The 20,834-nt window shown below is 37.0% G+C and overlaps 2 protein-coding genes across 6 annotated transcripts in view; one reads left to right on the top strand and one right to left on the bottom strand.

Annotated features, from left to right (window-relative positions):
• timm23b (translocase of inner mitochondrial membrane 23 homolog b (yeast)) overlaps positions 1-7,688 on the bottom strand; it is an 18,556-nt gene extending 10,868 nt beyond the window's left edge. For both annotated transcript variants that reach the window (XM_056470366.1, XM_056470365.1), the window contains exons 1-4: positions 7,089-7,688; positions 6,951-7,009; positions 4,174-4,267; positions 2,814-2,898 (exon numbers count right to left, since the gene is read on the bottom strand). In XM_056470366.1, coding sequence (XP_056326341.1) covers positions 2,814-2,898; positions 4,174-4,267; positions 6,951-7,009; positions 7,089-7,188 — 338 coding nt within the window. In that variant the 5' untranslated portion in view covers positions 7,189-7,688. The remainder of the gene's footprint in view (positions 1-2,813; positions 2,899-4,173; positions 4,268-6,950; positions 7,010-7,088) is intronic.
• Positions 7,689-9,759: 2,071 nt separating this feature from the next.
• LOC130239595 (zinc finger protein 883) lies at positions 9,760-19,850 on the top strand. Of its 4 annotated transcripts, none has more exons than XM_056470861.1 (2): positions 9,760-9,844; positions 15,116-19,850. In XM_056470861.1, the coding sequence occupies exon 2, from the start codon at positions 15,201-15,203 to the stop codon at positions 16,581-16,583; it is 1,383 nt and encodes a 460-aa protein (XP_056326836.1). In that variant the 5' UTR covers positions 9,760-9,844; positions 15,116-15,200; the 3' UTR covers positions 16,584-19,850. The 4 variants fall into 4 exon arrangements, with proteins under 4 accessions (XP_056326836.1, XP_056326835.1, XP_056326838.1 ...); XM_056470860.1 differs by lacking the exon at positions 9,760-9,844 and adding an exon at positions 9,857-10,193; XM_056470863.1 differs by lacking the exon at positions 9,760-9,844 and adding an exon at positions 9,906-9,930.
• Positions 19,851-20,834: the final 984 nt, after the last annotated feature.

Here is a 20,834-nt window from a genome sequence, read left to right on the forward strand (position 1 = left end):
AGTTGGAAAGTCCAGTATTGTGACAACACTAAGCAACATGTATCAGAATGAAACACAAATTGTACAAAATATGCACTTCTGATTAGGGCTGAACAACATATAGCAAAATTATATTGCGATAATAATAATTAGAATAATTATTATTTATTTAAAGGCGCCTTTCTAGACACTCAAGGTCACCGTACATGACAGCAAGAACAGTCAGCTCGCAGAGAGATATATATATATATATACAGTATAGTAAATGCAATATACATATTGCAGACATGTGAGATAAGACATTTATTTTATGCATTGTCTAAATTTGATCAATCAGATGGAGCCTTAATATCTTTATCCCTGCCTCCTCAGTAATTGCCCTATAAATTCCCCTATTGGCTGCAGCGGCAGAAAAGTGAAACCAGAGAGGAAAATAAATGCTAAATGTGGGAAAATTACAACAGCCAATCAGAGTTAGAACTCAGTCATTCATTTTCCTTTAGCTTTGTCTCTTATTTATCTGAGGTTGCCACAGTGGAATGAACCGGCAACTATTCCAGCATATGTTTTATGCAGCGGATGCCCTTCCAGCTGCAAACCAGTACTGGGAAACACCCATACACAATCATACACACACACTTATACACTACGGCCAATTTAGTTTCTTCAATTTACCTATAGCGTATGTGTTTGGACTGTGGGGGAAACTGGAGCACCCTGAGGAAACCCACGCCAACACAAGGAGAACATGCAAACTCGACACAGAAATGCCAACTGGCCCAGCCGGGACTCAAACCACCAACTTTCTTGCTGTGAGGCGACAGTGCTAACCCCTGAGACACCTTGCCACCTGTTTGCACGTTCCTCCCGTGTTAGCGTGTGTTTCCCCCACAGTCCAAAGACATGCGCTATAGGTGAAATGAAGAAACTAAATTGGTCGTAGTGAGTGTGTGAGAGAATGAGTGTGTATGGGTGTTTCCCAATACTGGGTTGCAGCTGGAAGAGCACTGCTGTGTAAAACATATGCTGGAAAAGTTGGCGGTTCATTCCGCTGTGGCGGCCTCTGAAATAGAGACTAAGCTGAAGGAAAATTAATAAGTGAATAAATGAACTGTACATCATGCCAGCTCATGTAAAAATGTATTAGTAAATACGGAAATTATAACCTAATAAGCGTTTTACTTTTAGTATACTAGTATGGTAGAGGCATAAAGCTGGCAAATGAAACCCTTATCATGAAGTACTTATTTTAGAATTTAATAATAATAATAATAATAATAATACAAATGCAAATGCTTCAAATAAATATATAAATAAAATATGAAGTTACATTTTGAACCTGAAAACTGTGACTCAAATGATTTATCCAGGCCTGATAACAGTTGTAAATACAAAAACATTGACAGAAGGTTAACCAAGTGTTGTAATATCAGAAGTCTCAATCATTAGTCTTGATCTTTGAGTGTTTGTTGTGATCGGTTTTCTTCTCCACTGCTTGATGTCACAACCCGAATGCTTATGAAACCCACAAACTGACAAAAAAGTGCATGTGACAGTGGAATGTGGTGCAGCACAACAAACCAAGAAAAACCCAAGAAAACCCAAAGCTACTGAGCTCAGTCTGGTTTATCTGTGTTATCATATTTCCTTTGACATCACGGAATATCCCTATCATATGTTTCCAGAAGACACCTTCACAAGGAAATACAGTTAATGGCATCGGAAATACTTTGGTGAACACTGCCCTCTGCTGGTGACTTTATTAAACTGTCTGCTAAAAGAATGAAGGGGTGCAAATTATATATATATATTTATTTATTTATTGAAGTCTGAATTACTAGGCCTCCTGAATTATTAGCTACCCTGTATAGTCTTTCCCTATTTTCTGTTTAACGGAAAGAAGATTTCTTTCAACACTTTTCTAAACATAATAGTTTTAATAACTAATTTCTAATAATTGATTTATTTTTATTTCTAGCACATAATATTTTACTAGATATTCTTCAAGATACTAGTATTCAGCTTAAAGTGACATTTAAAGGCTTAACTAGGTTAACTAGGCAGGTTAGGGTAATTAGGCAAGTCATTTTATAATGATGGTTTGTTCTATAGAAAAAAAAATTGCTTAAGGCCGGTAATAATATTGACCTTAAATTGGTTTATTAAAAACTGCTTTTATTCTAGCCAAAATAAAACAAACAAGACTTTCTCCAGAAGAAAAAATATGATAAGAAATGCTATGAAAATGTCCTTGCTCTGTTAAACATCATTTGGGAAATATTTAAAAAAGAAACAAAAATGAAAGGAGAGCTAACAATTCTGACTTCAACTGCATATAAATAAATATAAATTATGACAATTTAACATTTAATATCATGTTTACTTCTTATGCTTTGATCTCTTAATTTAAATCTTTAATCTCATATATATTGAATGAAAAATTAAATCTTTAACATTTTAATTTAAAATATAATAAATACAACCAAAAGGTTGACATTATGATTCCAACTTATAATTGTCTAGTGAACAAAAAAAAAAAAACAATAATTTGAAGAAATTATAATATCATTACAACATCATTAATAATAATTACAACCAAAAAGTTAACATTATGGTACCAACTTATAATTGCCTGGTAAAATTAAATTAAACAAATTGCAATGTCATTTTGCAATGGCAACTAAAATGCTACTGTGTTTAATTTAAGTTACTTACATTTTCATAAGTTGACTCTTGACTTCTGTTTGAGACAGTTAAATGGTTTGTGTAATAAAACATCAAGTTTTGAACTGTTACAAACAGTAACTGCAATTTAATGCAGCCTCAATACTTACTGCACATTTCGAGGTTTGGACCAAGCCATGTTTCTAGTTTCAGACAAGCCCATTCTAAGTCCATTCACAGCCCCACATACGGCGCCTGCATGCAAATACAAAGACTGTAAATGTCATGTAAATAAGGTTTCGGATTTGTTTTTTTTCAATCTAGAAAATGTGAATAAATAAACTATTAAAAATAAAATTGATTAAAAGCAAATACTAAGGCATTTTCCCAACTGGCCTACATAGGGGTATAAGACGAAAAGGGTTATTTAGCATAAAACAAAAGTGTAATGCAGCTTTAATCATACATTTTACATTTTACTTTTATAGATAACCTCCTCTAAAATGCCATTTAGTGTAATAATAGTAAAATAAAATCTTTAGAAGCATATTAAAAACAAAAATAAATTGATAACATATTAAAAACTATGTTTATATATGAAACTGATTATACTACTGATCTTCAAAACACTATGCTCTACGCATCAACCAGCAAAACGTTTTCGTGCGGAAGTGAAAATCATTTATTAAAATGTATATTTCATTTGATAAAGTGTAGTAATATCACCTTTTTTGTAGGATCTACTTATTGTTATTTTAATAAGCACAGGACAGAGTAAGTCTTGTTTCTTAAATATATACATGTACCTATGTCACTAAATTGTTTTGCATAGTTTTGTTTCTATTTATACATACATACATACATATATATATATATATATATATATATATATATATATATATATATATATATATATATATATATATATATACATATATATATATATATATATATATATATATATATATATATATATATATATATACATACATATATATATATATATATATATATATATATATATATATATATATATATATATATATATACATACATACATTTACATACAAACATATATATATACATATACATACAACAATATACACACACACACACACATATATACATATACATACAACAATATACACACACACACACACACACATATATATATATATATATATATATATATATATATATATATATATATAATTTAGAAAATATAATTACTGTAAAGATATAAAATTGAGGTAAAAATGGTTTTATATTGATATGATAATATATAATACACATATATTAGTTCAAAACTAACTTTTGCTTTGAATGTGAATAATCTTTGCCCAGCATTAATACATTTACCAAATTATGTGTTATATTAAGCGATATTTTAAAAAGGTTATTTGAAGCATTAACATTACACCTGCATTTAATATGCTTTCGATAAATAAAATAATAAAATCACCTTTGTGAAATTATCTTGATGTGGACACCAAAAACACAACAAAATATGGTGAGCTTGCTTGCAGATACCTGTGATGCAACATCCTCCAATGGTAAAGAAGGCCAACTCAAAGCGTCCTCTTGTTTTATTTGCTCCAGTGGGTAAAATGAACTCATCGGTATCCTGTGAGAACATTACAGTCAATACATTAAATCTTAAATACTAAACAACAATTAACGCCAGTTGATGCTTTTGGCTTCCATGAGATCGCAAGCTTTTAGATGTTGCTGCTTGTCTATGAAGTTCACTTCCACAAGATATATACAAATATGAGGAAAGATTGATGATGAGCTATTTAATTATTCGAAAATAATTATAACAACGCACATCTAAAGTCATACTGTTACATCTCGGGTGTGCATTATTTACTAATAATTCAACAGGTCAGCGTTACTGCACTTACACTATGGTTTAAAGGGAACCTATTATGGCCCTTTTTACAAGATATAAAATTGAATCTCTGATGACCCTAGAGTGTGTATGTGAAGTTTCAGCTCAAAAATCGCACACTAATAATGCTTAATAACTCTTTAAATTGGCCCTTTTTAAGCTTTGAGGCAAAATGCGCCATTTTGGTGATTGTCGCTTTAAATTCAAATTTTTTTGAGTGTGCTCTTTTTAAAAGTGGGCGGAGCAACAAATGCCTATGTCAGCTTAGTGGCAGATTCAAGAAAAAGACTAATGTCCTATGCTAATGAGGAAGAGATTGTCACTAGTGGGCGGGGCTTCCCCCCTCTGATGACACGTACAATGGGAGAATGTCAATCAAAGTGTTTCTGCAAACTGTTCTTATCAAGTGGGATTATCAAAAAAATACAATTAATACATTTTTACCATTAGAGGCTGGCTATATTCACACACTGTTGCCACCCAACTTTGTTTAAACCCCCTTATAAAAGTGATGTTTGCATAATAGGTGCCTTTTAACACATAAAGACGCTGGTCAGATGCTGTATTAAAGACCTCTGCTGGGCTTCTGTCCTCAAACTGCTCTTGCGTGTAGAACTATTTTCTTTTGCATCTCATCCAAATTCGTCTATTTTGTTTTGATACCATTTTTAAGAATTGTAGTTTGTGGTATAACTGAATTCAATTAGTGCAGTGATATGGATCTGTGTTTACCTGAAAACAATCACAGACCTTACAATGTTCATCACCCAATCAAAATCAAGCATTCAACATTTTCCTATCCTTAATCTTGCTTTAATCTCCTTATAAATACTTCTCTCATCAATTATTTCTTGTTTTGTATTTATTAGGGTGTCATTATTTATCTATTTGATATTCTTTTTACCTTCTATCTCGTTGTACAGCACAGTGGTCAACTGTTGTTGTGTTTATTTGTGCTTTAAAACCAAGTAAATAAATGAAAATGTAAGACCATTCCTGTTCTATGTGTCACAGTGACTCTCTTTCTATTTTTAAATCTCCTTTAAAGTTTATTCTTGAATAATAATAATAAAATAATCTAATTTAAAGACGGGTCATTTTAGGCAGGCACACATACAAGTGACTTTAAGTAATTTCTAATTACTGTAAAAATATCAAATTGAAGTGAAGTCGGTTTTATTTAAAAAGGCACATAAAACCAACTTTAGACTGTCCCTGTAATGTTTACCATGCTATTTTTAATATTCAATCTGAAATTTGATCTGAAATAGCATATAAGTATGACTTCAAAACAACATGAGCACTATTTAATTGACTGTAAACAATGCTGCACTATGATAGTCACTGGCTGCTAATATGATTTCCCTGTTTAGAATTTGCAAACAATACTTTTCTGATATTAAATGTTCGAGAAGTCTGAATGTGTAAATATAAAACCAACTTTACCTCAGTAGATATGAATGTGATTTTGATTTATATTGTTGCTTGTAAATTTATTGTTGCTGGATTTTATTTCCATGCATGTTGATCTTGTGTGTCCTGTTAAATTGAGCTTAACTTGGTTTTATATTCACACATTCTGGCTTTCTCCTTGATGATATAATTTCAGAAAATTACTCCTAGCAATTTCCAAATAGTGAAATTATATTAGCAGCCAACGACTATCAAAATATATCATTGCTCAGTAAAATAAATAGTGCCAATGTTGTTTTGAAGGGCGGCACAGTGGTACAGTGGGTACCACTCACCTCGGTTTGAGCCTTGTCTGGGTCAGTTGGCATTTCTGTGTGAAGTTTGCATTTTCTTCCCATGCTGGTGTGGGTTACCTCCGGGTGCTCTGGTTTCCCCCACAAGTCTAAAGACATGTGATATAGGTGTATTGGGTATGCAAAATTGCCCGTAGTCTATGCGTGTGAATGGGAGTGTATGGGTGTTTCCCAGTGATGGGTTGCAGCTGGAAGAGCATCTGCTGCGTAAAACATATGCTGGATAAGTTGGTGGTTCTTTCCGCTGTGGCGACCCCAGATTAATAAAGGGACTAAGCCATAGGTCTCAAACTGGATTCCTGGAGAGCCGCAGTTCTGCACAGTTTTGCTCCAACCCTAATCAAACACAGCTGATCCAACTAATCAAGGTGTTCAAGACTACCAGAGAGACTATTAAGCAGGTGTGAGTTAGAGGAGGTTGGAGCTAAACTATGCAGAGCTGCGGCCCTCCAGGAGTGGAGTTTAAGACCACTGGAAGCCTAAAAGAAAATGAATGAATGAATGAATGTTGTTTTTACGTCATACTTGCATGTGATTTCAGACCAAATAATTTAAGCACAGTGGTAAACAAAATAGGGAGCATGTCAAAACCAACTCGACCTCAATTCGTATGAACCGTCTATGAATAAAAGGTATTATTATTACCTCACCTGTATGAGATACCTGGGGTCCACGTTAAGGTATGGAGAGATTGGACTCATGCCTGTCACTGTTAAGAACAGCAAACTTGTGTAAGCTTCCATGTACACTAGTATGTAGTTTAGTATGTAAAAATGAGGTTTACTAACGTGGCACTCCGGCGAGCTCTGTCTTTGAATACTGCGGTCCAGCAGAGCCAAACAGACCGAATCCTCCAGGGTTTCTCGAACCTGACGAGTCTTTATCCATCTCTTGACGTTCGTACACTTATTTAACTCTATTAGACATTTAAAGATATGACTAACTAGGTAGAACTGCTTTGCGCATCTACTGTTAGCAAGCAAACGTCGGAAAACAAATGTAACGTTAATCTGTTCCTTAATGAGCTTTAATTTAGCAGGTCAGTGGTAATAACGTCAAATAAGGACTATAACGTCTTGAGCTTAAGTTCATTTTGAGGTTAAACTTTGCAGTCGCTTTTCAAAAAACACAATTAGATGGTTTAATAGTTCAGTGTCTTCACAGAACTCTTGCTAGCACTGCATGGACAAATGTTCAACCTGATGCTCCTCTTGTTTGCCGTAAAGTAAGTTGAGCGCGGTCACTGAACTGCCAACTGCTCACAAAAGGTTCTCATCCTTAAAACCAAAGTGACCCATTTACTGTTTTATAATATAAAGAAGGACAGTAAGTGTGGTGACGGGGCAAACTGTGCTTGTCAAATATTCTTGGAATTAGATAGCCTTACCGAAGCACATCGCGACTGTTTTTTTACGACAGCAAAAGGATTTCTGGCCAGATTAATGCGTATGGATAGTAAAGATGAAACGGGACAGTCGATAAATTGTGCAGTAGTTACTAAAATTATTCGCTGATTTGGTTTATATTACCCGTTATAGTACAAAAGGACATGTTTTTTCTTCGTTTATTCTGCTTACAACTCTGTGTGATAATAAGATATACAGTTGTCAGAATTATTAGCCCCCCCTAAATTATTTACCCTGTTTATTTTGTCGCCATTTTCTGTTTAACGGAGAGCAGATTTTTTAAACACATTTCTAATCCTAATAGTTTTAATAACTCATTTCTAACAACTGATATATTTTATCTTTGTCATGATGACAGTAAATAATATTTGACTAGATATTTTTCAAGACACTTCTATACAGCTTTAAAGGCAGGTTAGGGTAATTAGGCACGTTACGATGGTTTGTTCTGTAGACTATCGAAAAAAATAGCTTAAAGGGGCTAATAATTTTGACCTTAAAATGGCTAAAAAAATTAATAACTGCTTTTATTCTAGTCGAAATAAAGCAAATAAGACTTTCTCCAGAAGAAAAAATATTATCAGACATACTGTGAAAATTTCCTTGCTCTGTTAAACATCATTTGGGAAATATTTCAAAAAGAAAAAAATGTCAAAGGGGGTTTAATAATTCTGACTTATACTGTATTTAAATGTATTTTTCTAATGGACAAAGAATGGCATTTTAATAGTTATTCATTATTAAAGACGAATGATAGGTCTAAAAATAAAGGTGTTTTACTGGTTTTAAACTAATCTTTATTCATTCATTTTCTTTTCAGCTTAGTCCCTTTATTAATCTGGGGTCGTCACAGCAGAATGAACCACCAATTTATCCAGCACATGTTTTACGCAGCGGATGCCCTTCCAGCTGCAAGCCAGTACTGGGAAATAAACTAATCTTTATAAGTTTTATTTTACATAAGATGTAAAACAAGAATTGTTGTTATATATTTTTATTAGATCTTTTTAAAATAAAAAAACATGTAAATGTAAAAAATATATGAGTAAATAATCACGTTCTCTTTAATTTACTATTATTATTATTATTATTTATCTATTGTACTTTGTTTACATTTTCTTTATTTCTAGTACACGTTGTAAAACATGTTTACAATTTGTTATAGAAAAACATTCTTTTTTGCTATTCATTTATTCATTTTCTTTTTGGCTTAGTCCCTTTATTAATCTGGGGTCGCCACAGAAGGATGAACCGCCAATTTATTCAGCATATGTTTTACACAGCGGATGCCCTTCCAGCTGCAACCCATCACTGGGAAACATCCATACACACTCATTCACTATGGAATAGTAAAGCTTACCCAATTCACCTATGCCGCATGTTTTTGGACCTGCGGTAGAGGTGGTCCATAGTCAGCGACCTTCTTGCTGTGAGGCGATTGTGTTACCCACTTCGCCACCGTGCTGCCCATCTTTTTTGCTATACATTAATGCAAAATTAGATAGATAGATAGATAGATAGATAGATAGATAGATAGATAGATAATTCATATTTTTAATAGGAAGCTATACAATATTATATTTGTGCATATACATTAAATTAGTCAGTACTGAAGCCAAATCTGCAGCTTATCTAACAAAATAACTTACGATAATGGTCCAACAACTACGCAAAAATTGATATGTGATAGAAAAATATTAAATACAAATTTATAAAAGAGGAAAAAATCAAGAGAAGTAAAAATTAAAAAAATTAGAAATTTGGCAGGTTGTAATTTTTTTTTGCAATATTTTGCTTGAATTTAATTGTATTATCTATCAATTTCTAAATACGTTTGGTGACTAAAATATTCTTTTAATAAATATATGTTTAATAAATCTGTTTTGTTTAAATGCACCAAAATACATTGCCTATATTCACTGATAAATGGGGAAAAATAATATAATTTTCAATAATGTTTTCTAAAACAAGTGTTTACACAATGGAATGCGGAAGTCGATCCACATGTTATCAACATCAGCGGTGACGCGCCAGGCTGTGAAAAAAAGTGACATCCGTGACGACATCTGCGATGATCTGACAGAGGTGCGGCAGAACCGAACCGATTTCCAACGACCAAACAGCACATTATATGCTTGGTAAATACTTTACAATACAATATCACCGACTTAGCGTAGAGTAACGAGAGCGAGGAGCAGACGCGTTCGGTTAATCAACAAACGAAGTGAGTCACAGGGACAGGAAGACGCGCTGTGATATTATTACACTGCTCTCACAGTGTCTGGATTGAGGAATTTAAATGCATCTGAGATCATGCAGCCACACCGGCCATATGTCACTCTCTGAGCCTCCCTCACTAATAAAACCTGAAGATTAGATTACGCTCTTTCTGACCTCAATTGTACTGTTATTGCTCCAAGAGAGGCATCGCTGATTACCAGTAATGTTAACCGGTCAACGGGGATTTTAAACACTGAATGGGCTCAGGTATTGTCGATCTTCTGTCATGCATACATCAAATGCTCAGTGCTTGTCATTTATATATTTGTTCAACAGTAAGTACGAGCTGGTTCTGTAAAACTGGCGGCGCTACAGAAAGTACATCTTGTACACACCGTATTCAGTTTCATTTGTGTGTGTGTGTGTGTGTATGTGTGTGGGGGCCTCGGTGTGATATTTACGCTTAGATCGTCTGCCTGTGATGTTGGATGTATGTGCAGTTTTATGGCGGGCCGACCGACCGAGTCCTGGCCATTATAATGTGTGTGTACAGTCAGACTGTACCGTTCCGAAGGTCAGAGTGTTTTCTGTCTACATTTTAGCACCCAGACCCCGAGACGTTCTTGAGGTCGAACACTTTCCACACGAGCGACATTAAATGCTCTTAAAAGCTAAAATACAGTAGGGTTTGCAGCCCTATTTAATCCTTTCCCATAATGCACCGTGTCAATGCACAGTTGTGTTTCCTGTTTACCGTTGCAACGCTTTTGTTTCGCACATTTCCCTTTATTGTAGGTGTTCCAAGCGAATTGTTTGGGATTTACTTTATCACAATTTTACAGAGTAGGTGAGTTTTTAAATAAGCCGATAGTACACAATCGAAAATGCCAGATCGGCGAGACTTTGCTGATGAGGAAATACCCTGGCGCGAACGCCCGCTTTCATTTTGCTCTTCTTCGACATGTTTAATGTCGCGGGGTTGACAGTGTTTGCTCGAACTGCTAAACGATTCGAAAGAGCCGCTTCTTAATGTCGAAGTGATTCTTTTTGACGGTTCAAATGTCGGGATGATTTGTTTAGGACGTTCACTAAATGTCAGAGTGACTCGTCAGGGCGTTCTCCCTATTTTACAGAACGCTCCTTTGAATGTCATAAATGTTTTCTGAATGTCAGAGTTATTCCTTATTTAAAATGTTCTGTAAATACCTCTTCAGAACTGTAAATGTCAGCGTAAAACCTTCTCTAAATATACACTCACTGGCCACTTTATTAGGTACACCTTACTAGTACTGTGTTGGATCCCCCTTTGCATTCAGAACCGCCTTAATCCTTTGTTTGTGGCATAGATTCAACAAGATACTGGAAATATTCCTCAGATATTCTGGTCCATATTGACATGATAGCATCACGCAGTTGCTGCAGATTTGTCGGCTGCACATCCATGATGCGAATTTCCCTCTCAACCACATCCCAAAGGTGCTCTATTGGATTGAGTTCTGGTGACTGTGGAGGCCATTTGAGTGCAGTGAACTCATTGTCATGTTCAAGAAACCAGTCTGAGATGATTTGCGCTTTATGACATGGCATGTTATGCTGCTGGAAGTAGCCATCAGAAGATGGGTACACTGTGGTCATGAAGGGATGGACATGGTCAGCAACAATACTCAGGTAGGCTGTGGCGTTGACACGATGCTCAAAATCACCACCACCAGCCTGAACTGTCGATTCAAGGCAGGATTGATCCATGCTTTCATGTTGTAGACGGAAAAAAATTCTGACCCTACCATCTGAATGTTGCAGCAGAAATTGTGACGCATCAGACCAGGCAACGTTTCTCCAATCTTCTATTGTCCAGTTTTGGTGAGCCTGTGTGAATTGTAGCCTCCGTTTCCTGTTCTTAGCTGACAGGAGTGGCACCCGGTGTGGTGTTCTGCTGCTGTAGCCCATCTGCCTAAAGGTTGGACGTGTTGTGCATTCGGAGATGCTCTTCTGCAGACCTCGTTTGTAACGAGTGGTTATTTGAGTTACTGTTGCCTTTCTATCAGCTGGAACCAGTCTGGCCATTCTCCTCTGACCTCTGGCATCAACAAGGCATTTGCCCCCACAGAACTGCCGCTCACTGGATATTTTCTCTTCTTCAGACCATTCTCTGTAAACCCTAGAGATGGTTGTGTGTGAAAATCCCCGTAGATCAGTAGTTTTTAAAACTCAGACCAGCCCGTCTGGCACCAACAACCATGCCACGTTCAAAGTCTCTTAAATCACCTTTCTTCCCCTTTCTGCTGCTCGGTTTGAACTGCAGCATGTTAGAAATTTATGTTAACGAGCAGTTGGACAGGTGTACCTAATAAAGTGGCCAGTGAGAGTATGAGACAGAGTTGTGGAACATTATGTGTTGTATTCATTATACTCTAGTCATGGAGAAAGAAACAAATGTCCATGTAAGGCGAAGTTTATATTATATTATATTATATAAGATGAAATATATTAGATTATATTTTCTCACAGAAATCAGATTGCATGTTTTATTTTTTTTAAGTAACCTACCTACTGATGTATTAATATTATATCAAGAACATTACACAACAAATCACTTATTATCTGACAAGCGAATTAAAGGCTTTGATTTACTAATAGCACACTTCATGGCAGAAAATCTTGAAAAGCAATATGCTGTTAGATGAACATGTAAATAAGAGCTGCACGTTTCTTTCTCAATAGCAAAATAAACACGAATCCAAAACTAGTGAGGAAATTACATAATTACCATGAGACAACAGTCTGTGATCATAGGGATGTGGATATTTGCACAAGCTTTGCAATCCAGCACAGCTGTCAATATTCATTTATTTTATTATTAATATTTTGTGCAGTAGGTTAGATTTAAGGGGGCAGTTCACCCAAAACATTTACACACCGGAAGTGCTTATAAACGTATAAGAGTTTCTTCTAAAAACAATAGAAGATAGTCTTGTAACCAATGGCTATGACTCAGAAAGAAACTCAAACAGGTTTGGAAGTAGTGAACGGAGAGTAAACAATGACAGAAATGTCATTTTTGGGTGAACCATCCCTTTAAACCAGAAGCATTACAGCATTTACTAGGAAAAACAGGAAAAGTGTTGGTTTCTGTTAGAGTTACACTTCAGTTTCTACTGTAAAGCAGCTCTTCAGTGTTTACGTTTGCACCGGTGTATGTCTATCCTCAATGGACTGAATGGAGGAAATGATCCGGTAATGATTTCTAAATCAATGCTGAGCCTCGCACTTAAGTAGTGGTAGATTATAGTTGTTTACCCACTTTTTTCACTCTAGCAAGCTGTTTCAAACTTCTGAATCTCTAAATAAACTTCTTTTTGAATAGACGTATGTCAATATTTCAATATATAATAATAATGAACATGCGCAATATTAATATCGTGGGCACTTCAAAATACACTGAATAAATATTTATCATGTAACATAATATATCTTGAGTGCTCCTCATGAATATTCAGATTGTATTTGCAGTGGTGTTCAGAGCAACGCCAAATGAATTAATTGGTTATTTTAATATTTAAAAATTTTTATGTTTTATTTATGCTTAAATATTAATAAAAAATCTGACTATTTTAAAGAGCTATTGTTCATTAACACTGTGTAATATGGCTCCAATAATTAACATTAGTTAATTTAACTAAAGTCATGCTGAAAACTGCAGAAGCTTTTTATTAAGTGAAGTTTCACAAACTAATTTCGAGAGGAGCACGTGATATGATTGACTGCAGCTAGCCACCCATCTACATGCATTAGTTAGCCAATCAGATTGATCCAACTCACTATAAGTTGCCTAGCTAGAACTACTTCCTTATCTTCGTTTTTCAGAAGAAACCCCCCATCCACCCTTTCTCCTCCTTTCCTCCTTTACCACCGGGAGCTCTCGAAAACCGCCTGATCTCGTACTCCCCTCACATGCTCTATGGACTAGGCGGGAGCCCTGGGCTCAACTATCTCCGAGCTCAGGGTTCTCTCCCGGGACAGCATGCCAAACCTGCTAACAGTTGTCAAACAATATCTAAATGTGAACTCTTGAATCTTGGGCGATTTTTATTTGCGTACTTAATGCCTAATAATTCGTTATAATTGCAGTCGTAATCTGATTAGTTAAGACTCATTTTATTTAAGGTAGTTAATAACATAAAATTCAGTTGTATTTTAACTAATATTAATATAGTAACTGTAACAAATCTGGCATTTTCTGATGATTTTAATTAGGGCTGCACGATATTAGATAAACGGCATTGCGATATTTAATTTTTCCGCCATATTTATGGCAATATTGAGTATACTTTCACCAGATGAAAAGAACGGCTCTATTTGGAAATAATTCATAATTTTAGATCAGTTTGGATGATTTTGTAGCTTAGTGCATCTGCATGAAATAAAATAAGCTAAATCACTGGCATTGACAAATACAGTGGAGCAAAGATGCAAATACAATGCACAGGATTTTATGGGTTTCTGGGAGTCTAGCAGGCAAAATAACAATAAACAAATGTAAAATATCACTGTATAGTCTACATCGTATAAATACAATTAATCTTTCTTAAAGTTGAAAGCATTATAATTTCTTGACTAAATGTTTTAAACTGGCTTGAAATGCTCATAGACCTTAAAAACAAATGCAAATGATAAACATTTTCCAGTGAATCCACAAATCACCATCAACTGTGGAAAATCCCAACTCAACATTGCAGATTCTGCGATGTGACTATTGTGGACATTGCGATATCGATGCTGAAACGATATATTGTGCAGCCCTAATTTTAATGCTTTAACTAACATTTACTAATGAGACTTCATTGTGAAGTGTTATCTATTGTACTCTATAATCATTTTCCAGTTTAATTTGATTGTAATATTGATCTGAACATGTATATACAATAAAGTAGTGCACTAAATCTTTTTTGTTATTCCTGTTAAAGTGTTTTTTATTAATTTTTTTGCAGCTTAGGTCAATATTGTGATAATAACATGATAAAAGCTTCAACGATGAATTGCAACAAGAACATTTCATACTGACATTTGGAGAGATTTAGATTAACATGGTGTCTCATCAGGCGAGACATGAATGTTGTCTGATGCATGTGTGTTATTGCTGGTAGTACTGTTTAATCAAACTCAAGGTTTTGTTTTTTGTTTCCTGCCAGGATTTGCCGAGGTGTAAATTAAGTCTGGCGTAGGCCCCTGTACCCTAGTGAGAAAACAACAGAAGGGGCCTGAAGATCAGCCCTAATGGAAGAGATCGAAACAGAGCTGACCTGCTCAGAGCAGGATGCTTTAGGAGCAGATTTCATCACAGTGGAGCTGGACACCCAACCCATCGAATATGTGGTCAAATGGGCCGAGGCGGGCTCCAAATTCACCATAGCCTGTGTGAAGAAGGATCTGGAAGAGGCTGGCTGCTTCACCTCCGATCAGATGGTGAAGGTGGATGCAGACGAGACCTTCTTTGTCCCGTACGAATCTGTGTATCCCGAGTGTGACGATGCCGATACAGAACTGATCGCCACTCATGAGGAGGAAGTAGGAAGCGAGTTAGACTTCAACAACAGTACAGAAACGATGAACAGCCAGCTCTGCGAAGAAGAGGATATTTCTGACGTCTCCTGGGAGAAGGAGGTGTCTCTGGCCAGAACCTACAACTGCCACTTTTGTGGGAAGAGCTACAGCCATTCCTCCAGTCTCGCCCGCCATCTGCACACACACACGGACCGACCGTCACTCGCTACCTCGAAAGATTTCAGCAAGTTATGTGACGGCAAAAAAGCTCTACAGTGCAACCTCTGCGGGGTCAGATGCAACGGCAAGCGGCTTCTGGCGATACACAAGAAATGCCACAAAACCAAAAGACTGCACACGTGCAACACATGCGGCAAAACCTTCAATCACAGCTCCAGTTTATCGCGGCATCGACTAATTCACAAAAAAGGTTTGGATAAAAGCGCTAGGCCGTTATACCCCACCCCGACCCCAGCTCCCATCATGACTCAGCACAGTTTCCCATCAGCCGCAAATAAACGAATGGGTGAACAAGAGAAGCAATACCAGTGTGCGCAGTGTGACAGGGTCTTCAGCCACTCCGCCAGCCTCTCTAAGCACCAAGTTGCGCATGTGCGTCAGCTGCTGAACTCCTACACGCATGGAAAAGACAAGTCGTCGGATTTGAAGATCCGTCTAAAGCTGTGCTCCCGCGACAAGCCCAACTATTACACCCTGTGCAAGAAAAACAAGCACAGCAAACGTGGAAAGAAAAGGCTGTACCTGCCTAATGAGGAGAGGCCGTACCCCTGCCGCATGTGCGACAAGCGCTTCAGTCATACCACCAGCCTCTCCCGGCATGAGCACATGCACGCTAGCGATAAGCGATACGCCTGCGACGTCTGCAAGAAGACCTTCGTCCGGCAGTCCAACCTTAAGCAGCACCAGCAGACGCACGCTTCCGGCAAACTCTACCAATGCCAACAGTGCGGGAAGACTTTCGTTCACTCCTCCAGCTTCTCGCGCCATAAGAAGGTGCACGCAGCCATGAGGTTTTCCCCGATGGAGGAGGACATTACGTGTGAGGAGGAACTGGTGATCGACGAGGCCGCTCCGCTTGAATATGAATCTGAGTGAGAAAGACTTCCCAACACAAATGTTCTGATGGATGTTCCTGTTTTAATCACTCGTTAGGGACGTCAAAAGTATAGACTTCGGTAGAAATCGGTGCTGAAATTTAAAAAAAACGATAACATGTGAGTGCTATTCAGTACAGGTTCTTAAAGGGACGGTTCACCCACAACTTGTGTTGTCACGATACTGGAATTTCGGTACCAGTTAGTACCGAACTGTTCATTTCATGCTAACATTGGAGTGTTTATAACACGACCGATTTGCCATTTATGTTTGCGTGCTCAACAGAAATGACTGTGATTGGCCATGAAGGTCATCAGTTCACCACAATTTACCTATGTTTACAGTGTAAACACAGATACAGGGACACTGAAGCATTTCAAAGCCACAAAGATCAGCTGCCATATGAGCGATCTGCTGATGGATCAGCTGATATTCGCAGCATTGAAACAATCCAGCGTTCCTATATCTGCGTTTTCACTTGGTAAAAATCAGTGAAGTTTGTTGAACTGATAACATTCACAGCCAATTGCAGTAATTTCTGTTAAGCACGTGAACACAATAGCAAATCTGCGCTGTTTAAGAACATGCTTCAATGTTAACGGGAAATGGACGCGTTTAAAATTTCTGTTCCGATTGGTTCCGAATTTGCACTATCATGACAACACTACCTAAAACTGAAAATTCAGTCATCGTTTACTCGCCCTTAACTGGTCACAGACCTGTTTGAGTTTCTTTCTTCTTCTGAACACAGAAAAACTTCTTTAGAAAAATGTTGTAACCATTGACTTCTATACTATTTGTTTTTCCTGCTGTGGAAGTCTTGGTGGATTCTAGGTTTCAACATGTTTCAAAATCATCTTCCTTTGCATTTAAATGAATTAAGGTTCAGTGAATGGTAAGTAAATGTTAATTTTGTGGGTAAACTGTTCCTTTAAACAGTACTAATTGGCAATTGTGTCCACACGCTCAACGTATGACGGTGATGCTTTTCATTCCCTACTGAAAAAAACAGCTTAAACCAGCCTAGGCTTGTTGGCTGGTTTTAGCTGGTCGACCAGCCTGATTTTAGAGGGGTTTTGGCCATTTCCAGGCTGGTTTCCAGCCATTTCCAGCCTGGTCTTAGCTGGTCAGGCTGGAAAATGACCAGCTAAAACCAGCTTGACCAGCCTAGCCAGGCTGGGAGCCCAGCTATGTCCAGCTTAAACCAGGCTGGTCAAGCTGGTTTTAGCTGGATTTAGCTGGTTATTTTTCAGCCTAACCAGCTAAGACCAGGCTGGAAATGGCTGGAAACCAGCCTGGAAATGGCCAAAACCCCTCTAAAACCAGGCTGGTCAACCAGCTAAAACCAGCCAACCAGCCTAGGCTGGTTTAAGCTGGATTTTTCAGCAGGGTTGAAACACTGGAGCAGATATATGAGTCGATATATGACGGATCAGCTGATAGACGTAACTTCAAACACTCCAGTGTTTATACATCTGTGCAATCATTCAGTAAAAAGCGTTCATTAGAGCCAATCACAGTCATATCTGTTAAACATGTGAACATGATGCCCAATCAGAGGTGTTTAAAACCCTCATATGGAGATTTCTAAAATTTCAGTACTGATCGGAACCAAAGACAATACCTTTGACATCCGTACCCCTCGTTCATGTTTTGCGAAGTTATAATTTGGGTGTGGTTTCCCTTACTATGAAGCTTCTATCTAATATTCTTGTAATTATTAAAAGCCCTGTTTGGCCACCTTTATTAATATATATTACAAACAATTATATATATATATTTCGTTTTTTTCTTGACATTCCCTTTCGCTCGTTCAGGGTAATTATTTGCAAGTCCATTTATACAAATAAAGTCCCTTAATTTTTAGATGTATACACGAAAAACAAGAGGCGACACTGGCAGTGCAGGTCTTATTCATTTCCCATGCTTGCACTGAATCTGTGAACCCTAAATAGTGTACTTTCTGAGATGAGGTTGAATTCAAAAGTGTGCCGGTAGGAGTTTTGTATGCAAAAAGTACATTTTATATGCAATTTACTTGAAGGTTGTTCTATTAAGTGTGCGGTTTGGATCAGTAGTTTTCCCTATATTATTAATTTCATTGACCAACTAATTCAGAAGACAGAAAGAACAGGTTTTTGCAGTGTGGTTTGTGATTACTTCAATATAATCTGCGGGATGAGTGCAAATGGAGACGCTTACTCTTAACTAACAAAGTGTTTTGGGGTGATTTGAGTGTTCTGGGTTTGATTTTAACACGTTGGTACTTGTTTCCTATTGTTTATTTGTCAAAATATGAAATCCAATATGTCCACGGAGGGTGTTTATTATTATAAATCGGATGCTTATCGGACATGTACAGATGCACTTCAAATATTGTTCCTATAGATTTCTGTGTGTGTGAATTTGATGAATATGAGAAAAGGATATACTCGCAAATAATAAAACAAAGCTTTTTACTTCTGCTGTATATGTGTAAAAAGTTGCAGTTGCAAAACAAGAAGTTCTATCGGATTTATTTTTCTGTATCTTCATAAGTTATGGAATAGCCAAGGGATTTCATATTTTAACAAGCATTGCACTATTGTATTTATATAGACGGACAGAAGCACTACGTATTTAGGAAATTGGAACATGGCTTTTGTGAATCTCCCGGTGAAATCCTCAAGGCACGGAAATATCTTCCACACGCTCTGGAAAAATTGATCAAGTGCCCTCAGCTATACTTTGTGCAAGACCAAAGCTCTTCGACGCAGCACTGAAGACCTGCAGTTCAGCTTATCAAATGTGTTTAATCAAACTCTTGTTAGATGTTCATGTGTGTCTGGGGTTTTCCGTTGGCCATTTACTGTATGTATTGGAATTGTATGGCGATTAATGGTGTTTTGAGAGTCGAGATTCACGTATGAAGCACAGATGATGATGTTACATGCAGAAGGATGTTGTTAAAAAGCTCTTGGTACTCTTTATTGTTTTTGTTTTGGGGGTATATTTTCTTCTTAAAGCATAATTCATATCCCCCTGATGTTTTATTATCATCGTTTTCCATGAATGCAAGGTTTACTCCCTTTCCTGTCCACACTTTTCATCATTTGATTTATATTTGTCATCTTACTTTGGTTTTCAATTGCTGTAGCTGTTTCATCTCTGAATGCAGCAGACTTACATCTATATAAAGCTGGTTTTGTATTGTGTTTGCCATTAGATTACAGTTTAAGAGTTCTGTCCTGGAGTTTTTTGTAATAAATTGGTTCATGAATCAGTTTATTGTTTGTTTCTGTTTCGTGTTTTATGTTTATCAGTGAAAGCACTGTTTAATTATTGTATTCACTCATTATTTTAGCCTATTTAAATCATCTATATACAAGAAACTATCTCAGTTTGAATAGATAACTAGTCTGCACTTTACATCCTAATAGTCTAATTACCTGTCAAAATGTTTACCACTTGTAATGCCAAGAGAATGCCATTTGTAGTTCTGTCAGCAGCCTGAAGATGGCACCATAAGGCAAGTTTTACACACATTTACACTCACCGGCCACTTTATTAGGTACACTTTACTAGGTTGGACCCCTTTTGCCTTCAGAACGGCCTTAATACTTCATGACATAGATTCAACGAGGCACTGGAAATATTCCTCAGAGATTTTGGTCCATATTGACATGATAGCATCACGCAGTTGCTGCAGATTTGTCAGCTGTACATCCATGATGTTAATCCCCCTTCCACCACATCCCAAAGGTGCTCTATTTGATTGAGTTCTGGTGACTGTGGAGGCCATTTGAGTACAGTGAACTCATTGTCATGTTCAAGAAACCAGTCTGAGATGATTCACGCTTTATGGCATGGCGCGTTATCCTGCTGGAAGTAGCCATCAGAAGATGGGTATACTGTGGTTATAAAGGGATGGACATGGTCAGCAACAATACTCAGGTAGGCTGTGGCATTGACACGATGCTCAGTTGGTATGAATGGGCCCAAAGTGTGCCAAAAAATATCCCCCCCACCATTACATCACCACCAGCAGCCTGAACCGCTGATACAAGGCAGGATGGATCTATGCTTTCATGTTGGGGACGTCAAATTCTGACAGTGTTGCAGCAGAAATCGAGACTCATCAGACCAGGCAACGTTTTTCCAGTCTTCTATTGTCCAGTTTTGGTGAGCCTGTGTGAATTGTAGCCTCAGTTTCCTGTTCTTAGCTGACAGGAGTGGCACCCGGTGTGGTCTTCTGCTGCTGTAGCCCATCTG

The sequence above is a fragment of the Danio aesculapii genome, chromosome 13, assembly GCF_903798145.1.
Source record: "Danio aesculapii chromosome 13, fDanAes4.1, whole genome shotgun sequence".
Taxonomy (NCBI): domain Eukaryota; kingdom Metazoa; phylum Chordata; class Actinopteri; order Cypriniformes; family Danionidae; genus Danio; species Danio aesculapii.

What these genes read in the sequence shown, in the direction of transcription:
- LOC130239595 (XM_056470861.1), top strand. Translation starts at nt 15,201, where the DNA reads ATGGAAGAGATCGAAACAGAGCTGACCTGCTCAGAGCAGGATGCTTTA.